Source organism: Pogona vitticeps, chromosome 1, assembly GCF_051106095.1.
Source record: "Pogona vitticeps strain Pit_001003342236 chromosome 1, PviZW2.1, whole genome shotgun sequence".
In the NCBI taxonomy this organism is placed as follows: Eukaryota; Metazoa; Chordata; class Lepidosauria; order Squamata; family Agamidae; genus Pogona; species Pogona vitticeps.
Genome location: NC_135783.1, coordinates 161,399,422 through 161,423,049, shown reverse-complemented (window position 1 = coordinate 161,423,049; position 23,628 = coordinate 161,399,422). Strand labels below are relative to the sequence as shown.

The 23,628-nt window shown below is 37.8% G+C and overlaps 1 protein-coding gene across 5 annotated transcripts in view; it reads right to left on the bottom strand.

The window, feature by feature from the left end:
• Positions 1-705: 705 nt before the first annotated feature.
• Positions 706-23,628, bottom strand: part of LOC140708401 (uncharacterized) — a 35,165-nt gene continuing 12,242 nt past the window's right edge. For 3 of the 5 annotated variants that reach the window (XR_013537492.1, XR_013537493.1, XR_013537491.1), the window contains 2 exons: positions 19,607-19,767; positions 706-13,588 (listed from right to left, as the gene is read on the bottom strand). Coding sequence is in view for 1 of the 5 variants with exons in the window: in XM_078377723.1 (XP_078233849.1) it covers positions 13,534-13,588; positions 19,607-20,490 (939 nt within the window). In the remaining 4 variants the exon portion in view is untranslated. Of the gene's footprint in view, positions 13,589-19,606; positions 20,591-23,628 lie in introns of those variants that run through there. The other 2 variants (XM_078377723.1, XR_013537490.1) reach the window with 2 other exon arrangements.

Sequence of the window (23,628 nt, the reverse complement as noted above, 5' to 3'; positions counted from 1 at the left end):
TTTATTAACATAATACAAATATCAGTAGCAGCAATACAGCTTTCATTGCTGGTGGCTTTCATATCAAATGTGACAGTAAATTTTATTTTCTCTAATAGATTACGACTTGTACATTGTGTTAGGGAAGGTGAGTGGTGTTGCACAATGACACAGAAATTATGGAACACACTGCCTTACAGCACTTAAAAGTGCTGTGACAAATTATCTACCATTCCTGGCCCCTCTTGTATCCTACCCCACAATACTGTACCAAGGAAGTAATCTGGGAAGATGAGGAGGATGAGGATGAAATGAGAACAACACTTTTCACCTTTTAGAAACCTCACAATATCCATTGTCAAAATATCACATTATACAATGTGCTGGAAGTGAACTTATTGCTAAATACCCATTAGATTCCCAGGAGAAGCCTTACATTAATTGTTTAGCAAAAGCACCCTTAGGCTATCACTGGGGAAGAACATTAAATGCATAAAAAGGGAAGTTGACAGAGATCCCAGTAGAACAAGCTACATCCACCAGCATAAAACTTCTCTAAGGGTGGGGGCAGAAATGCTACAAGCCTGGATGGTCATTTCGGGGTTAGTCTGTCATTTTTTCTGTTCTCTACAATTAAGCTGAAAAAGTAAATATATATATATAAATGGCACGCCAGCCCAGAACCTTTTTGGAGGCGATCTGTGAATGGTAAGCAAAGGACAACAAATAACACACACACACACACACACACACACACACACACACACACACACACACACAGAGAGAGAGAGAGAGAGAGAGAGAGAGAGAGAGAGAGAGAGAGAGAGAGAGAGAGAATTATAGTTGAGTTATTTGTGTGTCTTGCAAGGACAAAAACAAGAGGAAAAGTTGGAGGGCACAGCAATTTGTAAGACCAATACTCTATGTTAGGGAAGTGGAAGAGAACAGAGTCCAGACAGAAGGAGAGCTGAACTTGAGACACATAAAGTATTACAGATACAAAGGGGGGAAAAACACCTCTAGAAATTTCTTGTACAAAATATGATAAAATAAAAAGTTACAAAAGGCTATACATTAAAGGTACTACACATCTGCTTTTACCATCCTATTTTCAGTATCCGGTCATTGCTGTTAATGACCGTTTTACTTCTTGAAAAGTGTTGTGTCTATTTCCTCACCACCTTGTTCAGCGGGCATTGGAAATTATATTTTTGCTAAGCAAAATGTTTCGATTGTTGGTGTTAAATGTAACTATGTCTTGGGGTGTTTTTCTCATTTCTTTTTGCCCGTATTGCTGCTAAAATGCCACTAGAGGGACCACATGTTAAACAAGAACCAAAATTTGAAGTTTCCACTCTGTTTTAAACAGCCCATTTCCACAGAATTTTCCTCTCAGAGTTATAAGAACTGTATTACGGTTGCTACTACTACACTGGAGTTTACATTACTGTTATTACAGTGAAGACAAACAATTAGAATAGAAAACAATAATTTTTAAATTGTAGGACAGCAGTGCTTTGTCTAAGCAACATAAGGGATGGTGCATTTCTTCTTTTTCAAAGGCACAAATTTAAAAAAAGCAGATGGTTTGCTTGACAAACATTCTAAAATCAGTTATTATTTGGATGCTATCCATCTGAAATGCTTAGTTAATGCAATCATTTTAATCTTTTAATTAAAATGCCATGCTTATAGTTGGTCAGCAAATATTAAAATCATACCTATTAACTGCAAAACCAACGCATTGTTACAGGAAACCAAAGCTTCTTCAGAGCTTTGTCAAACAAGTAATACCATTATTATTTAAATTCTTTATCTGCTGTCCCAGTCCATTAAGACAAAATATTGACTAGTCATCTACCTTTCAAATGATCCTTCAGATCAACAATGGTACTTACATAAATTCATATATTATCAGAGCCTCAACATAGGTATCTCATTTGAGACAGCTGACAGGGCCTGTGAGACAATTAAGGATTAAGCTAATAAATATCTCTGCTCTCTGTTTCAGTAAGGGTTCATGCACAGAGCTTACAATTGAGTGTGTATGTGTGAATGCATCTACTTGCACATAAGCATGTGTGTGTCTATATTTTAAGCAACACATTAGCATTGGTTATTAGTGAAAATAAGACTACAACCACCATCATCAACAAAAAGACTTCCAGCATATTTAACACTAACATGGATGGGGAAGGGTTGCTACAGGTTTCTCTGTAGTCCCCTTCTTCAGATGCTGCTGCAAAAGAGTTAAGTAGTTACGTATACTCTACATTGTTTTATGAATAAAGTATTAGTAAATTATTCATAACATGCATGTTATTAACACATTACATAATAATTATTATGTTCTCCCAGGTGACTTCTAGCAACCCTTGCAAGGGTTTTCTAGGTAGAGAATACTCAGAAATGCTTTACCAACCCCTTCTTCTCGGTGTGCCCTGGAACTATGCAGCTTGCCCTAGGCCCTCGGATCTTAACCTGTGGTCCACAGAGACTCCCCCCAGGGGGCTGCAATTTCCTCATAGGGGGCCTGTGAAGGCTTAAAGATATGTTATGATCTTTTGCAGCTGAAATTGAAAGAAAGAAAGAGAGAGAGAGAGAAAGAAAGAGAGAAAGAAAGAAAGAAAGAAAGAAAGAAAGAAAGAAAGAAAGAAAGAAAGAAAGAAAGAAAGAAAGAAAGAAAGAAAGAAAGAAAGAAAGAAAGAAAGAAAAGTAGAGGGGGAAAAATCTTATTTTCCCTTGCTTGTTTTCTTAAAACTTGGGTTTTCTGACCTACCACCTCCATTAAAAACAAACAAAAGTAGTAATTGGTTACAAAATAAATGTTTGAGAGCAAATAACTGTTTGATATTTCTGCACACAGTGAGAACATGCAAGTGAATAACGCTGAGTGGTTGAGAGGCAGCACATTACATTTCTCGTCACTGCACACTCAGCCAGAAGCCATGGAGAGAGTCAGAGTCAGTCAGTCAGTGTCAGTGTTTGGACAGACTTTGTGATCATATTTCTCTGTTAATAAAATTGTTTGGTTCTTGTCAGGTAAAGTGACTTTTCAATATTATCTCAGTGGATTTCATAACAATACTGATTATGTTGATGAGAGTGGATCCCATTCAGAGCAAAATGGAGCTTCTTCCAGTCATCTTAAAAAGTGTGATTATGAATATAATGTTTCATTTCCCCCATCCAACATGCATTTAATGAGATACAGTTTTGTACAAATTATATTCATGCTCTTTTCTAGCTTATATTTTCATGTGACTTTTGTGTCACTATTGTGTCATAGTAATGATTTTATGTGCTTGTATTTTCATCTTTTCCAGCAAGAATTACAAACAATTATTATTATTATTATTGTTATTCTATTATTACTATTCAAAACTACCAGGCACAGTTAATCAAAATAATGAAAACATTGACTGGTGTTATATAAGAGATATAAATTTTAACAAAAAATGTACGTATCTGTTAAATATCAGCACAGTGTGTATGTTGTTACTAATACTGCCATTTTTTGTACTTTTATGGTGTTATTTCTGAGATCTGCAATTGCTTATAATATTGTGTGAAATGGCTTCATGTTGTTCCTAATATCAGGGACCGCTGAAGTGTGTTTCATCCACAAGCGAAATGTTTAGATTGTCAGATCTCTGTATTTTCTTAGTTTTTCCAATTCTTTATTTTCAACTCTGGTATCTCCTGGAATTGCAATGTCAATGATCCAAACATTTCTTTGTTCTATTACTACTGTGTGTGGTGTGTTACGTTCAAGGTATCTATCTATTTGTATCTGGAAATCCCACAAGATCTTGTTATGTTCAAGATGTCTATTGCTTTTGTTCCAACCATCTCAAAACATCTTGATTTCAACTTTTTCTGACAGCTCTACCTGATGTTCCCATGGGTTTTTGGAGGCTGGCAATTGTATTTTTTTGCATAGTGACCACTGCATCAATTTTGCCACTCTGTCATGTCTAATTTTGTAATCTGTGCAGTCTTTGAACTTTCACAGATGAGATGTGACACAGTTTCATCTTTTTCTTGGCAGAGTCAACATTTACTGTTAGCACTAATTCCTGGGATCTTAGCCTTCATCATGTTGGTTTGGAGCGCTTGTTTTTGTGCAGCAAAAATCAAGCCTTTGGTTTTAGCCATGCCCATGTTGAATTATTATCATGTTTTCCATCAATATTCTCAGGTGTTGTCCATGTAGTGGTTTGTTTTTCCAACTGTTCAATTTATTTTCAAATTGTTGTTTCTTATATTGAACCTTTGTTTCTGCTGTTTTCCAAATATTCTTTATTTTTACTGCTTGAAGTAATTTTTCTCTGCTTGTACTAATAGAATCATTTAGGCTTCTTTTTTCCTCCTCTGCTACCTGCTGTTTTTACAGTAATTCACAGCCTCCAATTTTTTTGTGGTAAATATAATCTGTCAACATCATTTTTTGGATGTAGTGCATGATTAATGTTTTCAATGTTTTTCAATCCAATTCTTCTAATTCATTTTGGAGCCGATCTATTATGCTAGCTGGGTATCTAATTACAGTACTGGAATGGCCCATGTGTTTATGGCTTTGATTGTATTTCCACCATTTAATTTTGATTTTAAGATTTTCATAGAATCATAGAATCATAGGAAAGTGACGTTGGAAGGGGCCTACAAGGCTGTCAAGCCCAACCCCCTGCTCAATGCAGGAATACAATCAAAGCATATCTGCCAGGTGATTGTCTAAGTTTTTCTTGAATACCTCCAGTGTTGGAGCACTCACCAATTCCTGAGGTAACTGGTTCCACTGTCATACTGCTCTAACAGGAGGTTTTTCCTGATATTCACCCAAGATCTGGCTTCCATTAACTTGAGCCCATTGTTGCGTGTCCTGCACTCTGGGATGATTGAGAACAGATTCTGTCCCTCCTCTGTATGACAGCCTTTCAAATATTTCAAAACTGATATCACCCCTCAGTCTTCTTTTCTCGAGGCTAAACATGTCTAATTCTTTCAGTCTTTCCTCATAAAACTAGGTTTCCAGCTACCTGATCATCCTTGTCGCCCTCCTATGAATTTGTTCCGATTTGTTAGCTTTCAGAAATGGACACAATACTCAAGGTGAGGCCTAACTAGTGCTGACTAGCACCTTGCAGGATTTGGAAACCATATTTCTATTAATGCAGCCTAAAATAGCATTTGCCTTATTTGTAGCCACATCCTAATGTTGGCTCATATTTAACTTGTGATCTAAGACAATTCCAAGAATCTTCTCGCTTGTAGTTTTGCTGAGCCAGGTATTCCCTGTCTTGTAACTGTCCAAATGGTTTCTTTTTCTGAGGTGCAGTACTTTGCACTTATCCCTGTTGAATTCATTCTGTTGTTTTCAGCCCAGTGCTCCATGTATCTAGTTCATTGTGAATTTTGAATTTCCAGTCTTTTATTGTATTCCCTTTCTGTCAGTTATTCAACTTTTGTTTACAAGATGTTATCTGCTTTTATTATTCCAAGGTATTTATAATTTTCACCACTTGATAGTGATTTTATAATATTACCATTTTTAAACTCTATTCCATCTAGCTTTTGGATCTTTGCCATGGTGTACTGACAGAGCTGCACATTCATCAATTCCAAATTTCATTTGGATATCTTCAAAAATATTTGCATTGTGTTTAGCAGTGATTCTATCTCTGTGGATCTTTTTTCATATAGTTTTAGGTCACCCATGTATAACAGATGATTGATTTTTTTCCCCTGCTTGTTCTGCAATATGTTAGCTCTATCCAGTGTTATTCAAAATTATTGACATGGGGGTCAGTGAGATGCTAAACATCAGTGGTGACCAAGAATCCCCTTGAAATATTCCTCTCTCAATACTAGCTCTGCCATTTTCGTCACCTTGGGCCATTAGGACAGTTTTCCATTTTCCCATGTTTTTCCTGAAGAACTTTGAATAATTTTACTAATCCCCAAAATTTTAAGGCAGGCATTAATCCAGTTATGTGGCAATGAGTCAAATGCCTTTTTATAGTCTATTCAGGCCATATTAAAATTTGTTTTTCATCTGTTTTGAATTCTTTAGTATAATTTTATCAGTAAGCAGCTGATCTTTTGTGACTCTTGTATTTTTGGTTTCCTTTCTGCTCAGTTGGTTATAGTTTCCATTTAAATAAATATATATTGATCTTGTGTTATTGTTATTATTATTCAAAAACACCAGTCACAGTCAAAATTATAAAAACATTGACTAGTATTATATAACAGATACAAGTTTTAACAAAAAACCTAAGTATCTGTTAAATATCAGTGCAGTATGTATGCTGTTCCTAATATTGCCATTTTTTGTAGCTCTGATGGTATGATTTCTGAGATCTGCAACTGCTTATAGTACTGTGTGAAATTTCTTGATATTGTTTCCAAAGCCCCAATGATTATGGGGATCACTGAAGCATGTTTCTTCCAGAGGCGAAATATGTTTCTATTGCCAGGTCTCTGTACTTTGTTAGTTTTTCCAGTTCTTTATTTTCAACTCTGACATCCCCTGGAATTGCAATGTCAATGATCCAGACTCTTCTTTGTTCTATTACTACTATGTCTGGTGTGTTATGTTCAAGGTGTCTTTCCGTTTGGATCCAGAAATCCCACAAGATCATGACTTCCTCAGCTTCTGACACCTTCTCCACATGATGTTCCCACGGGGTTTTGGAGACTGGCAGAGTATATTTTTTCATAATGACCAGGGCACTAACGTTGCCACTGTATTAGACCTTCGGGTAGTGTGGGCGGCATATAAGTTAAATAAATAAATAAATAAATAAATAAATAAATAAATAAATAAATAAATAAATAAATAAATAAATAAATAAATATCTAACGTAATCTGTTTGTGCAATCTTTGGACATTCACAGATGAAGTGTGACACAGTGGCAGAGTTGACATTTGCTGTTTAGCACTAATTCCTTGGATCTTTTTCCAATTCCATGTTGCCTCGTAAGATGATTGCCTCACCAGATGAAAAACTTACTAGACGAATGGGTCCAGCAAGGTTTTTGGTACCTTGCAAGACAATTGTTCCTATGGCCGTTTTTCGCACAACGAATGTTGCCTTTGTTGTTGTTGTTGTTGTTGTTGTTGTTGTTGTTGTTGTTGTTGTTGTTGTTGTTGTTGTTGTTGTTTTTGTTTTTGTTTTTGTTTTTGTTTTTGTTGTTGTCCAGCACCATTTCTGAAGATTGTGCCCTTTTCTCCTGCCTTCAGCAAGCCTCCGAACAGAAAAAGGCTTTCTTTTTTTCTTTTCCTTTTCCGTTTGGAGCCTTACCAAAGGCAGGGGGAAAGGATACGATCTTCAAACATGGTGCTGGACAAGCCATTGCAAGTGCCACTCGAAGGGACCCCAGAGCTTCCCTTGCACCATCGGAAGACTGACAGGGGTCCCTCCAAGTGGTGAGCGGCACTTGCAGAGGCTAGTCCAGCGCCATTTTTGAAGATTGCCCCCCTTTCCCCTGCCTTCGGTAAGGCTCCGAATGGAAAAAGGCTTTCTTTTTTTCCCCTTTTTCCCTTCGGAGGCTTGCTGAAGGCAGGAGAAAGGGGCGCGATCTTCAAAAATGGTGCTGGGCTAGCCTCTGCAAGACCACTTGGAGGGACCCCTGCCAGTCTTCCGATGGTGCAAGGGAAGTGCTGGGGTCCCTCCGAGCGGCGCTTGCAGAGGATTCCAAGCAGTCTTCCGATGGTGCAAGGGAAGCCCTGGGGGACTGCCTAAGGTGACAATCTGGGTGAGGGGGCCCCCCGCCAGTCCTCTGATGATGCTTCCCCAGCTCCCTAACTGGTACATGACTTTTTTCAAAAAAATTCCCATAGGAATACATTAATTAAATTTCAATGCATTCCTATGGGAAACCGTAGCTCGCAAGACGAAAATATCGCAAGATGACATTAACCCCAGAATGGATTAATTTCATCTTGTGAGGCACCACTGTAACAGCAAATACATAAAGACAAGGTCTGTATTTCATTGGATGTTCTTATGAGAAATATGGATCATCAAGGTTACAATGAAGTATGAACTGAATAGCATTAAGCAAAATAGGACAACACACACAACACACATATTGGAGTGGGAATTAAGGCAGGGGCAGCTCCTGGACTGGGATGGTGGGGGCACATCACTCCAAAATTTCAGAAGGAGTTACTCCCTGTCTCAGTCATCACCCAGTCCTGAATGAGGATGAGGTTTGATTTTATATATGTTCTTGTTAGAAATTATACAACTGTATAAGGACATACATTTTATTCTGTGTTTATCAGGGTTTTCTGCTTTCTTCTCCATTTTCACCATGGTCTCTTAGACCTTTTGAAAGAATACTGTGGCTAATAGTAGTACATGGAGCAAAGTATTAACATTCATCAATGTAACATAATAAAATACTACAAGGAAGCAAAATTATTTTATGCACTCAGGAATCTCCTCTACTTATCTTGCTTATCTGAGAGTTATTTTCAATGTAGAAAAACATTGAGAAAAACATTTTATCAGTTTACAAACTGTGAATGTTCTTCAGAAGCAGGTCAGGAATAGGATACTAGATTTTGCCCTACTACTAGTCATGGATATTTCCTGACAAGTCAACATGATTGTACATGCATTTGATGTATAGTTTTCATCTGAGCTCCTCACTGGAGGGAAAAAAGTATAAGTTATCAGGAGCAACCCTGATTTATGCTGTTTTTATTCAACACTATATTAAAGCAGTGACCTTGCAAATTCATGAACTTGAGACCCACCTTTGACCCCATACTGCAACATGGGAACCATATAAATCTCTATCTTATAGTTTATTTGTTTGTGTTTGCCTTTATGTTTCTGGATTTAACTTCTCTCTCTCTTTTCTTTCTGTCCTTTCTTCCATATCTTGGAAAAGTTGCTTTTTGAACTTCAGTTCCTAGAACCCATATAACCAGCATAACCATACTAATTTGGGGATGCTGGAAACTGTAGTTTTTCAGATACCCTAGCAAAGTTCTTTTTTCTTCTTCTTTCCACTAGGGCTTCAGGCACTGACTCCTTGATAGCTCCCCTTGATAAAGTGCTCAGATTGAGGGAGGCATCAGATCAGATAGGCTTCAATCAATCAGCAGCACAACACTGGCCCTAACTTCTTAGGTCAAGAGTATTATGGGATGCTGTGTCTACATCCCAGGTATAATTCTGTATTGTTCCTTCTCATCATCCTGTTAGGAAGGCACTGCCTGAACTTGCAAGATGGCTTTATAGGTGAGTAAGCTGAACACTGATCTGAAAGGTATACAGAACTGAATTTGGTGGCTCAGTGTTTGTTGAGTGTAGTGTCTGTTTTAAAAATCATGGCATGACAAAAATGTTATTCATGAAGCACTTCTGCATGTGTGCCTGAAATGTATGTGTTGTTAATTGCCAAGGATTCAAAAAATCTTACAAAAACATGGGAGAGACAAACCAAAATCCCTTTGTGGACTTTAATAAGAGTTGATAGATCATTGCCCACATATGCTCTTAATGTTGGATGGTGATATTAAGGATTAAACCACTTTGCAAATAGTCCTCCAAAATTAATTTTCTTGCAAAATTGCCTTCAAAAAGTCACACTCTATTCTGTCAGATGCTTTTTTCTTGAAAAATGCTTTTTCTTCACCTGACAAAACAGCTTGTTTTTGCTGTGTTTGTAATACCTCCATAGAGTCTATCAATCTTTTTATATTTGTTTGCAATTTTCTATTCTTCATAACCCTAGTCTGAATGATAATATTAATTTCCGACTTTCGATATGCCAAATCTTGGCATCTTGATTGAGAAAGGATATTGGTCAAAATGCCTGAGGCAGTTGAATACCTTTATCCAGTCTCAAAATGATTTTTATTACAACCTCTGTTTATGTGGCTGGTTTGTGCTATACTGTCATTTATTAGTGGCTGAAACCTAGTAGTAAGTTGCAACTAGAGTAGGTCTATTGAATTAATGGAACTTACAAAGGAGTTGGCTCACATGCTGCAGAATCTCCATTCATCATTCAAATGATCCTGTTGTAGAAACCTCACAACATCAACGGGATGTTATAGAGTGGGCACAATCTAATTCAGTTGAGACCACTCCATTAAAATCCTTTGCACTTTAACTTTTTTGTAAAATGCTTTTTGTCCAGTTACAGGAACATTAATATATATATTAATGAATAAGGCTATTTATTTATTTGAGTTTTTAAGATTATATATGTTCCACAGTCTTGCTTCTTTATATTTTGCACTTCTAATATTCAAATTATTAACCATTATGGCAACACCTCCTTTCTTAGTTTTACTAAAACATGAGCAGGTTTGTTTTTCTTGGAGGAAATAAATATCTGCTTTTCTCTTAGGTAGCTGTTCAGTGAACGCTTTTTTTTGTGATGACTTAAGCCTTTTCCCATTCGGGGTAATTATGTTTGTTGCATTTATTTTGTTGATTTTATTGGTTTTCAGAGTTTTAAAAATATCACAAATAAGAACAGAAGGAAGCAAGAAGACCCTATATAATTTCAATTTCCTGTTAATTTCACACTTTTAGTTTACTGGTGAAAGCTGGAAAAACCAAGGATCATCAATGGCTGAACCTAAATTGTATGTTTCACTCATGGTTTTCACACCCATATTTAAGTTGAAATGGACATGCCACATATATCTGATACCAACTGTGTAAATTTTTTCTGTTAGAAAGCAGAAACCTCATCATGATAGTATCTCAGAATGTATATACCCTGTTTCCCTGAAAATAAGACCTAACCTGAAAATAAGCCCTAGTATGATTTTTCAGTATGCTCGTAATATAAGCCCTACCCCCAAAATAAGCCCTAGTTAAGTGAAACCCCTCCATCTACCATTCTGCAGCAACCAGATGATGGCATGACTGTATTTGAATAAATATGGATTGTTGTACATGAAAAAATAAAATAAAACATCCTCTGAAAATAAGCCCTAATGCGTTTTTTGGAGCAAAAATTAATATAAGATCTTGTCTTATTTTTGGGGAAAATGGTAATTGAATACTTGTATGTCATCATCTTCAACCATTAGTTTCTTCTTCATCCAGGTATTTCTTAAAATGTACTATATAAAAGTTACCAAAATAATTTGTGGTTTAATTGCACTGTGATGTAAAAATGGAGGGGGAGAGTCTTCACACACTTTCATTTTCTGCCAGTTTCTCAGGTTGACAAATTGTAAGATGTGGTTATAATAGATTAATTATAACCTATAAAGCAGCAGAATTAGCATATTGCAGATGATAGTGTTTAGATAAAAACATCACTATATGTAAAGTAATTTCTATTTCACAACTTAGTTTCCTTACTATTTTTTATATTCTTGTGCATTACCAGTAGCAATTAATAAATCATCAACAAATGAAATAACATATATGTAAAATGTTTATTTCTTCTTCTTCTGAAGAGACATTTATCATCACCTTGTTGAAATCCTTATAGAATCAGCATATTTAGTTTTTCGTTCCATGCTCTTGCTACTTTTTAAAGTTCATGTAGTCTTTTCGTTAATCTGCAAACAAACTCTGGATGCTCTTAGTCAATGAAACCTGGTCCTTGTTGCATATACATCTCTTCTGTTTCTCCAAGCAGAATAATTATCTTGCAAGGTGGGACAGGTGACTAGGATCTTTGCCAATATTGGGTTGAGATGAGTACCTGATGGTTGATTCCAGAAACTCTTGTGGCTCAAGAAGCCTTTCCTGATCAATAGTATTGGTGACATCTCTATTTCTTTCTCCTTCTATTTCAATATTTCTTGTACTTTGTATTTCAACATTGACCACACCTCTGTCTGATTCAAACTTTGAACACATTGGTACTTTTACTTCTGTGAGTGGTGTATTCATCTTCTTCATCAGCATCATCAAGTATAGTTCCTTTTTAATCAATTTTCTTTTGTTCATCATAAAAGATATCCAGTTTTCAAATTCATCACTCCATAGCTTTTAGTGTTTGTTTCATAACCAATTAATATACTTTGTTCAGCTCTGGAACCTAACATATTTTTCTGTTTTGGTACATAAGCATAAGCTTGATTTTTTATTGTCAGAATTTTTCCATGCCAAATCTCATAAGCTCTTTTTTGCTATTGTGCTTAGTTGGTAATCTATTTTGTATATATGTTGCTGTCATCAGTTTCACTCCAAAATTTATTTGGCAATTCAGCATCTGCTAACATGCATCTTGTCATTTCTAAAACAGTTTTCTCTCTGATAACCCATTTTATTCAAGAGTATAAGCAACTGTTTTCACATGTAAAACTCCTTGCTCTTCAATAATCTTTTTTCATTTTCTGTGAATTGTATTCATTACGTCTATTAATACTGCCTTTAGTTTTTTTTTCTTAAATTTATTACTTACTATTGCCATATAGTTTTTAAACATTTCATAACTTTGGCTTTTCTCTTTTAGTAAATAGCCAGTATCTTGGATAATTATCAACAAGGATTAGAATATACAGTGGTGCCTCGCTTGATGACATTAATTCGTTCCAATGAAATCGCTGTAGAACGAAAACGTCGTCAAACAAAATATAATACCCATTGAAACACATTAAAAACTGGTTAATGAGTTCCAATGGGCAAAATACCTAATCGTTCAGCGAAGATCCTCCATACAGCAGCCGTTTTCGGGTGCCTGTTAAGTGAAAAATGCCTCTTAAAAACAGCGGGGAGCCATTTTGAGCAGCCGGCGGCCGTTTTGAAAACCTGACAATCAGCTGTTTTGATCGTGTAATGCGAAGAATCGGTTCCCGAAGCAGGGAACCGATCATCACAAAGTGAAAAAACTCCATTAAAACATTGTTTTGCAATCGCAAAAACATTGTCATGAAGTGGATTCGTCGTAATGTGGGGTAATCATTAAGTGGGGCACGACTGTATTGGTTTCCGGCCATTGAAGGAACTTTTATGAGTCCACACAAATCACTGTGTATTAAATTAAGTACTTTGTTGATTCTTTGTATATTACTGCTTTTAAATGCACTGTATATCTTACTCCATTCACTTTACTACAGTTTGTACATTTGTCCATTCTTACCTATGAAACAGGGTTAAGAAAAACTGTTGAACTAATCGAAATCAATGAGGAACAGAACCTTCTCTTAAACAGGGGCAAATGGGATGTGCGAATGAGACCTCTAGAGATGGAGTGATAAGAACAACTCTTGCCTCAGCTTCCTCCTCCCTTCTAGAAATCGAACTGCTCAGCTCGCATCTTTCTTTTTAACATGACAATTTTTAATGCTGAAATTTTAAGTCATAGAAGAACAACGAAACAAGAACACCCCAGAGCAAAGCAAATCTTACTTCAGATGTCTGCAGATTTCAACAGGACTGTCTCACAACAAAATGATTCACAGGGAAGAGGCAAGTTGAGAAGGTCTGCAAAATCTAAACCAATCAATCTATGTGGGTCAGCAATTCAGACTTGTTCAGCTGCTCAGTTCAGTGTAACTTCTAATAATGGGTAACTGGCAGTTAGTGTATCTTGCTGCGCCAGGCAGCCTCCAGTTCAGCTGGGCCACTTCCTGTTCCATTCGCAGCATGCTTGGGAACAGCAGCAGGATCTGAGGGAGCGAAGGGTAGAAAGGTGTGAACCAAGTGCCCCAATCCAGTTTGATAGTAACTCATAGCACATTGAAATCCCAAGCTGACCAGGAAAACTCACTCGGGTGGGGACTAGTAACAGCCAACCAAAGCTTGAATGTCTCACGTATCTTGAAAACACTGTAAGGATTACCACAATAGGTCTGATGTGACTTGATGCCACATAATAAAGCAATAGGGAGGGTTGAACAAAACAAAACACAAAACTCAAAACAAATAAAAATTAGTCATCCCAAACTGTGAATCCTTTCCTTCCAGAAATAAATCTGCAGCATTTCCCAGAATTTGTTAGGCTTTCTCTTCAGAGTAGGAGCAATTGTACCTGCAAATCTAATTTGATTGAAGTCCCCAAAACTAAGTTGAATACATTTCTATACCAATCTATAGTGAATGGAATGAGTAAAACCACTCTTTAAATATCTCACTCGAACAGGCTATTTGGGTTGCTTTAAGTCAGTTCTGACTAGACAACATATAACAACATATAACCATACACATATATGTATTACATACTGTATGCATGCATTAAGCATGTATACAAATCTTGGAAGCTTTATTCTCTCAGAATGCACAACTATCCTAGTATATTCTGTCCAATTCTGTGATGTATATTCATATTTTTGAACTATTACAGTCAATTGTTGATTATCAGGGTGAGTCCATGGGGAGATGAAGTTTCAGATTTCTGAATCTTATTTAAATTTTCACATCTCACTTATGATTTCTCAGTGTATCTGCATCCTTGGCTCTGGGCAAAATCAGAATCACCCCTCAATGTTCCATGCCATGATTTTGTCTGGTTTATTCTGGGATGGAGTGCTAGCCTCTATTGTGATGCAAACTTCATCAGCTATCTTTTGATCATTGGATGTAAAAATGTCCTGTTTTCATTTTTTTTTTCCTGATAATTGACATTTGTTGTTGTTATGTGCCATCAAGTTGTCTCTGACTCATTGTGACCCTACGAATGAGCTGTCTCCAAAATGTCCTGTCTTAGGCCACTGTGCTCAACTCTCACAGACTGAAGCCCTGGTCTCTTTTAGAGAGTCAAACCTTCTGACAATCCAGAGTATCCTGAGAGCTCTCCTTCAGCACCACATTTGAAATGAATCATATTTTCCCTGTCCGCCTTTTTAACTGTCCAGTTTTCACACCAACACATGGTGCTAGGAAATTCAAGAATATGATCTTATTTTTGGTCTCCAATGACATATTCTTACATGTGATTATTTTTTCTATTTCATTCATTGGTGCCTTTCCTAGTCCCAGTCTTCTTCTGATTTCTTGGTTGCAACCTCCATTTGGACTGATGATTGAACCAATCACAGAATAGAATAACAGAAAAATTGAGTTGGAAGGGGCTATAAGGCCAACAAGTCCAATCCCCTGCTCAATGTAGGAATCCAAATCAAAGCAGATATGACATATGGTTGTCCAATTTTCCTTTGAATGCCTCCAGCATTGAGGTGCTCACCACCTCCTAAGGTAATTGGTTCCATTCTCATACTGCTCTAACAGTTAAGAGTTTTTTCCTGATATTCAACTGAAATCTGACGTCCTATAACATGAGCCCATAATTATGTGTCACACACTCTGGGATGTTTGAAAATAGAACCTGCCCCTCCTCTGTATAACTACCTTTCAAATAGTTGAAAAGTGCTATCATATCTCTCCTTGGCCTTCCTTTTCAAGGCTAAACATCCACAGTATACAAGGTATACAAAATCTCTATTTCAATTTCTTCATTGTCAAAATTCAAGTTGTGTAGTTCTTCTGTAATCATGATTTTTGTCTTCTTAACATTCAGCTGCAGTCCTGCTTTGGCACTTTCTTCTTTCACTTTCCCTAACAGATATGTCATTACTGCTTTCTGCCAGTAAGATGTTGTCATCTGCATATCTGAAATTATTTATGTTTCTTCCACTCATTTTCACATCTCCTTCATCTGAATCCAGTATATTTCTGTATTATATGTTCTGCATACAGATTGAATGGATGAAGGGATAAAATGCACACTTGCCTGACACCTTTGCCAACAGGAAACCATTCTGTCTCTCCATTTTCTGTCCTAATGGTAATTTCTTGTCCACAATACAAGCTATGCACCAGAACAATCAAGTACTGTGCCACATCTATTTTTTTCATAACTACTCATAGTTTCTCATGATCTACACAATTTAAGTTTTACTGTAGTCTATAAAGCATAGACTGATCTTCTTTTGAAATTCTTGAGTGCTTTCAGTAGCCAGCAGATATTTGCAATGTGCTTCCTCCTTTTCAAAATCGAGCTTGGACATCAGGCATTTCTCACTCCATATAAGGTAAAAGCATCACTTTGCTTGCATGAGAAATGAAAACAATGGTCCTATAGTTGCTGCAGTCCTTGGCTACTCCTTTCTTAGGGACTGGAATGTATATTGAGTGTGTCCAGTCTGTGAGCCATTGTTTTGTATTCCATATTTGTTGCCATATTCTTGTTAAGATTTTGAGAGGTTTATTCTCTGTGGCTGGAAACACATCTATCAGTATTCCATCTACCCCATGTGATTTATTATGTCTTAATGCTTTCAGAGAGGCTTTCACTGCACTTTCTAGAACTGCACGTTCTTCAACATAGGTTGCTAATTGTATCTGTGATTAGACTACCTATATACCAAATCTCTTATTTTCTTCCTAAGGTTGATAAATCTTACCCATTTTGGTGTAGGCTTCAGACCTTCTATTTTAGTGGTAACTATAGCAGAAGCAGGAGACTCCTCACTCAAACTTTAGTTACAATCATGGTGTCTTAGTCTATTTAGGTAATAAATTCCAACTTTCTGGGTGATGTGAGATAGCGTCACTATTCAGCAGCTATAAGTTCCACAAGGTTTGACTGTTCTGCATAACCGGAAAAAAAAACTCAACACTTTGTTTTACTTCCATTGCCATCCAAAGAAATCCTTGGGAAGCCACATGCAATGTGTGATGCCAGAGCTCTGCCTCATTAGCAAAATATATGACTCCTTGAAACTTAGTTACCTTGGTACCATTTGTAATATTTTATCTCATTTTTAGAAAACTATCTTTAATTTTTAAAGCAAACTAAAAGAATTCATGATGTCAGGTGTAGACAGAGCATGTTTCTTTCATATGTATTCCTTCTTTGCCTCTTGGAAATGGTTGAGAAAGGAATTCACTCTCTTTTGCACTCAAAGATCCTCTCCACGGCAGAAAGATAATTTATTTGTACATTTACGTATTCAGTGTCATTTGTAGGCCACCTTTCTCCTGATGAGGGGACTCAAGGCGGCTATGAATGAGGTCTCAGTTGCATCCATTGTGCATGACCTATTTTGCAGCTCTAGGAGCACAGGAAGAGCCTAGTCTGCTTCCTTCTATTTCTTCAGAGTAGAGGGAAGGCAGGAGAAGTCAGCTCTTTCTTTGCATCTTCTGAGAAGAGATCCCTAGCCTATGACTAGCTCCTTCCCTCAGTAATCTGCTGCACCTACAATTTTGTCAATGGGGAGGAGAGGCAGCTTTCAGGCATATTTCACACAGGTCACTGAGCAGCCATTTTCTAGCCACTACAGCCGTAGGACAGAAACAATCCAACCCTCTGTGTGCGTAGCAAATGCCTCTGTATCCTGTTACCAATCCCTCAGGGATGTCATCCAGCCTCAAACCCAAAGGAGGCACAGCCGAGGCTCAGAGCGAAAGTTATACAAAAACAAAACAAACTACAGCCAAAATGATACACCCTAAGCCTAGGACACCTCCAGGGCTTACTACCTTTGAAAATGTCAAGGGATTGCTTGGAAAAGCATCGCACAAAAGTAATGCTCTGACAGTATATTTACCTACTGTGGCATGCACAGCAACATCTCCTCCAGAGAAGGCTTCTGACATTGATTATAAACAGCAAAAAAAGCGAGAGGCAAGGTATCTAGGAAAAGAAACCTTCTAGTACATTTCTATCCTTAATGAGAGCTTCACCAAAAGACTCACATGAGAGGAAACAGAGAAGATACGGATATTTCAACCCCCCCCACCCACACACACACACACAGTTCTCAAGTCTGGCTCATCTAATCTCATTTTGTGTGTGTTAGTGTTTCATTTCCCCCTCCACAGACAAAACGAGAAGCAAAGAGCAGCAGTCAATGTGCTCACAGTCTTTGCTTTGCCACATGGCTTCCCTTGTTCCCCAGAACTGCAAGCAAGAACTGCCAAGACTTCGGGAACCTCTTCATGCTATCACTTCACAGGCTGGAAGGTGACAGCTTCACCAGGGACTAATGCAGTCCGACATAATTGAATGTGGCCTGCAGCAAAGCAGCTGCCTGGAGCCACTCTTGATTGTAGCTGTCATCAGGTGGAGCCTGCTGCAAGAAAACATGTTCCATTGGAATGCCAGTCTGCTATGCAGCTCCGTGCTGATAGCTTATTTACCCTTCCTCTGCCCACAACAGGGTCATAGCAAAAATTAGCAGCAGAAGCCACATCAACCACTGTTGAATGAGCATGGGTATACTCAATTAGCCATCACTGTATTCTCCGAACCAAATAAAATTATTCACAGTTATTATGGATAGCTATCTCCATTTAGTCTCTCCTTTGCCTTTCCTCCCCCCCATCCCCCACCCTATGCACTGGATATGTCTCTTTCATCACCACATGATAATGCTGAAAAATAATCTGCTAAATTAGGCATAGGAAAAAAATGCATGGAAGAAAAGAAAAAGGAGAAGCCTTTCTGATTCCTGCCTTGTTATAAAGGATGTCACATTAATTGCAACTTCAGATGAAAGAGTACTCAATCAACAACATCTGTGTTGCTCATTTCTTCAAGTGATGCTTCTGTGCCAGACAAGACTTTCCCGTGCTATCCACAGGCCAAAGGGCGGGCAGACTTCAGCTTGCAGGGTCCATATCCTCACTCTGTAGAATCCTGAGATCTGCATCCAAATCTGTGTGCAGAAGCTACATGCTAGCCAGAACATACAGGTCACGTCCATTATGACTTCATGAAGAGCAAAGATATCAGTCAGAAGATTCTAGCTGAGCAATATGTACAGTACAATATATATATATTGCAGGCAATTGAGGACAACTAATATACACTTTATTTTAATAACTTTGGGTGGTTAAAATTTTACAGTGGTGCAGCCAGGTAATTTTAGACTCAACTCGCTTATGCCCTCATTTATATGTTGTTGTGTGCTATTTCACTTGTGAAATACGCAACTACCTTCCCTCCTTGCTCCCCTATAATCCATGTTCTACATCCTGATCCTTTTGAGGAAAGGAAGCAAACAATAAACTATTTGTCAACCATGATTAAAAAGAAATCCATTCCTGGTTAAAATGCTGACACGAGATCTGTTTCTAGTGCTCCACCACCTGCTATTCTCTGGATGGTCATCTGGGGGAGGCTGGCTGGCAGGTCTCTGGATTTCAGCTTTGGGGCCCATCCCTAGATGCACCATTGCCTTTTAATCTCATAGTACATGTAGGCACATTGCTATCAGTCCTAGTAAATTTATCATGCCTCATAAAATGTCAGGTGGAAGAAGAACAACTTTTTCCTATCACAGCATCTTAGTTGTAAATAGGTAAATGGCTCACTAACTCTGAGCTTAGAAAGATGCTAGTACTAATCAAGACAGTAGTGTTTTGGTCAGAAAATTCTTCCCAGAAAGAACTAGATTACATCCCATAATTTCATAATTTTTTTTAAAAAAAAGATAATTATGCAGCATAAAAGGGACCCTTAAAGGCTAGTAGTAGTAGTACTTTATTACGGTCAACGACCAGTAAAACCAAAACAGCATAAAATAGATACATACAATTATTGTTTCGGGCAGGATAATAAAATTCAATTAAAACATGATAAAACAACCCCTTCTTTCCAATTAATAACATCATATATCCTTAATATTGGTAAAACTTCAGGCAGTGTCATATTAAAAACATATTATTCATCTAAAATCACCTACCCAAACATCTGTTTACGAACAACCATTGCTGCAGCACAGAATTTGGCCACTTGTCTTGTGATATAAGGGGTGTTGTCTGAGAGTAGCCACTGCACATAATCCTCCTCTGATCTCCCAGGAGATTTACAGATAATGGGTGATAAAAGCTCCATACGGAGATCCTGATAGCAAGAACAGAAAAGAAGAACATGACCAACTGATTCAACCTTATCATTATTGCAAGGGCAGAAACAATCTGATGCAGGCAAACCTCGAAATCTTCCCTCCAGAAGCTTAGAAGGAAAGACATTAAGCCTAGCTAGTGTGAAAGCCCTAATGGCTTTAGATGACATAGTGCTGGCTAAATACGAGGATGTGGTAAAAGAAGATTTCTTAAGAAAGTTATATTTCCCCAACTGGCCAACATGGTCCTGTAGTTCAATGTCCCATAGCCTTACCTTCACCGCTTTAATGGCATCCGTAAGACCCATTCCTATAAGTATACTGGGAGAAAAGCCAATTTTCGATATCTCTTCAGTTATATGCCTCTTCCACTCCGACTGAAAGAGTCTAGTAGGATCAGTGGGGCCAAGCCCCACTGAGAAAATCAGTTTAAGCCAGTATTTCAGCATAAGGACTTTAGCCCGTGCTTTAATGGATATTAGCCCAACCTCTAAACGAAGAGCCACATTGAAAGTACAATGTGGAACTCCAAGAATGGCTCTCACAAATTTGGTTTGAACAATCTCCAGAGGTCGTAGATTAGTGTATGCAAATAGTTGAGAACCATAAAGCATTTGTGATATAATCCTGGCCTTAAAAACTTGTATTACCGATGGTACATGTTTACCTCCAACAGTATGAAAAAATCTTGTTATTGCCCCAGTATTTTTCTGGACACTCATTGCTGCATGGTTTACATGAGTAAGCCAGGGTCCTGAAGAATGAAAAACTATGCCAAGTTATTTATAGCATGCTACTTGCTCTATAGGGTATCCATTTAGAGCAGTGGTGTCGAACTGTGGCCCTCCAGATGTTATTGGCCTTCAACTCCCAGAAATCCTGGCCAGCAGAGGTGGTGGTGAAGGCTTCTGGGAGTTGAAGTCCAAGAACATCTGGAGGGCCACAGTTCGACACCACTGATTTAGAGACCATTTGTGCTTTATTCTCCTTCTACTCACAACCATAATCTTGGTTTTAGCATAGTTAATTATTAGTTGTTCTGACCCTTAAAGGCTAGATAACACACTGTATGTAACATAGAACCAATGTGCACATTATCTGAATAATTGCATCAAAACACCTAAAGTATAAACAATCTGTTTTAACCTGTCATTACTATTTATCCCATCATGACAGAGAATAGGGAACCAAGCATATGACACTTCTGAAACATTAACCAAGTTAAATTAGATATTCACGAGGAAACAGGTAAAAAGCAAAACTAAAAAAGGTTACTTCTTCAAGCTTCAGTCAATCATCTCTGTTTATGAGTTGTCAGAGAACAATGGGATATGAACATGTCCTTAACTTAAATGAACATGAAAATAGAAAACAATTGTGTTTTCAAACCTTTATATCAGAAGAATCAAATAGTTCGATTTGAATCAGATTTAAAATCTTCAAAAAAAATCACTTGTTTTCATATGTCCAGAATAATCCTTTTGTTTTAAGATTTGGTTCATATATGCAAGTCACCACTTGATGACTTATTGACACATAAAAGTCACTCCTTGTTGTTGCAATCAGTACAGTTCTAATATCACAAATTAGATTGTCATAATTAGATTCTCAGTTCTCATATCACTTTGTGTTCCATCTCACAGACAATCCTTTTCAGTGGAGTCCATTCACACATGCAGTTGCCAACCACCAGTAATTAAGCCCAGAGCAATCAAATGATGTACCTGCACATGTGAAGCAGGCTTTAACTTCAAAGTGCTCTATATCTTTATTCTTCAGTCAGATTAACAAACAAACATGCCAACAAATATGCGACTGATCATGATAACTCAGCTCCAGTCAGAGTGCTGGAATAGTGTACTTATTAAAAATAGAAATAACAGCTTAAACAGCAACATCTTCCTTTTAATGATACCTGCATTTTGGTTGTTGTTTATCTTTAAAATCTGCCTACATATCAATACCTTGTAGACATCAATAGCTTATACATCATTCAACAACCAGACAGGCACAAAGCTACATATACATCAAAGACCACAAAATGGATTGATTAAAAAAAGGGGGTGAGGGTATTTCTAGGAAGAAACACATATTTTGAATATATAACATGAAACACTGTCAGGTTTTGTCTCCTAAAATACTGAATGTGGGCAATAATTTCCTAGTTCGGTGCAGCAACCGCTGAATGGTCATTTAGAATTATTGCCTCCACTTTTGTAAGCTCACTTTTATCTTCTGTAAGTAACAGATCAACTAAAATTGTCAAGGAGACAGTAACATTCTTGTATGTGGGGGAAGCCTTATAGGCAGGATGGAGGTCGATAAAATTATTCATGCCATGGAGCCTGTGGAAGGCTAGCATGTCAGAGAGGAGGGATGCAAACCTCAGAAATATCTCATTACAAGTAACAATGACTGGAATTCTGTTGGTTTTCATGCAAGATGTGTGTACTTTTCTATGTCTAAGAGCAGCTAATTGATAAGCTGTTGAACACATTCCAGTTACACAGTTGGGTGTGTGACCAGGCAAACAACCAAGACATGCACTGGCACCACATCAGTTATCCACAATTAGCTGAAGTTGCGTAACTGTACATAAGCACCAACATGTTTCTGGCCAATCTTAGATGTAACATACAATGGTGCCTCGACTTACAAACTTAAACTGTCCCAGAAGATGTTCACAAGTCAAAATGTTCTTAAGTTGAATCAGCATTTCCCATTAAAATGCACTGAAACTTGACTAATCCATTCCGGCTATTTTTTGTTTGTACATAGAAGTCTTAAGTTGAAGCATCTGTTCCCATAGGAACTAATGCAAAACTGGTTAGTCCTCTACTGGTAGGGGGAGATTTTTTTAAAACCTAAGATGACTTGGGTTAAAAAAAGAGCAGGAAAGAAGGGAGGGAACAATGGGGGAAAGAGGAAAGAAAGAAGGTCATCACTGGGCCACACAGATGCCTCATACAAAGGTTTGTGCTTTTAAGCACAAAAAGAGAGAAGACACTGTGGCGGACAGCCCACATGTCACTCCTGTCAGTCATTTTAGAGCTCCAGTGCAGGAGCCTATGACAGGACAGGAGGGGCGGAGTGAACAGAACTGGGAGTGCCAAAGAGGCAGTTAGAGGGTGATAGAGAAAGAGTTAGGAAAAATATGGTGAAGCGTTTAGAGTTAGAGAGAAGACTGTGAAATGTTTAGACAGGATATTGGACAGTTGGTTAGTTATAGAATATTAAAGACTTAAAAGGAATTAGAAGTACATTGACAGTCAAAAATATTGAGATCTTGATTAAAGTAAATGAGTACAAGCAAGCTTATAAGTAATCAAATCCACGTTTAATGAATGAATGATAATAGAACACCCATGATATTCCTCTGTGACTCACTTTTTTATCTGTGAATAGACCTTGTTTTATTCAGCAGCAACAGTGTGAGAATCATAATTGATATATTGAGGATATCCTCTGGTGGCAGTGAATAAAGGGGTAAAGAACAAGTCGTGCCTGAAGGTGAACCTGGGTGAGGGGCAGAACACACAGGGGTCACTGGGGCTGCACGAAAAAGTGGTGGCAGAGGTGGGATTTAAAAGGAATGAATTCCAGTGAGCCTAATTTAAGAGAAATATTCTGAGTCTGAGGAACCTGATAGCCAAAGGCTATGGAAGAAGGAGTAGGGAACCATTGGCTCTTGGTGAGCAGCTTGGAAAGGGACTCCAGTTCAGAGACCTTAGGAAAGGCTAAGGTAGGGAAAAGACTCTGAAGGGAAGTCTGGGTTTCAAAGTCTACCTCATGCTTAGAAAGGAAGGTTCTAGAGGCTAGCTTTAGATCCCAAAGCTCTGAGAAAAAGGAGCACTGAGGGG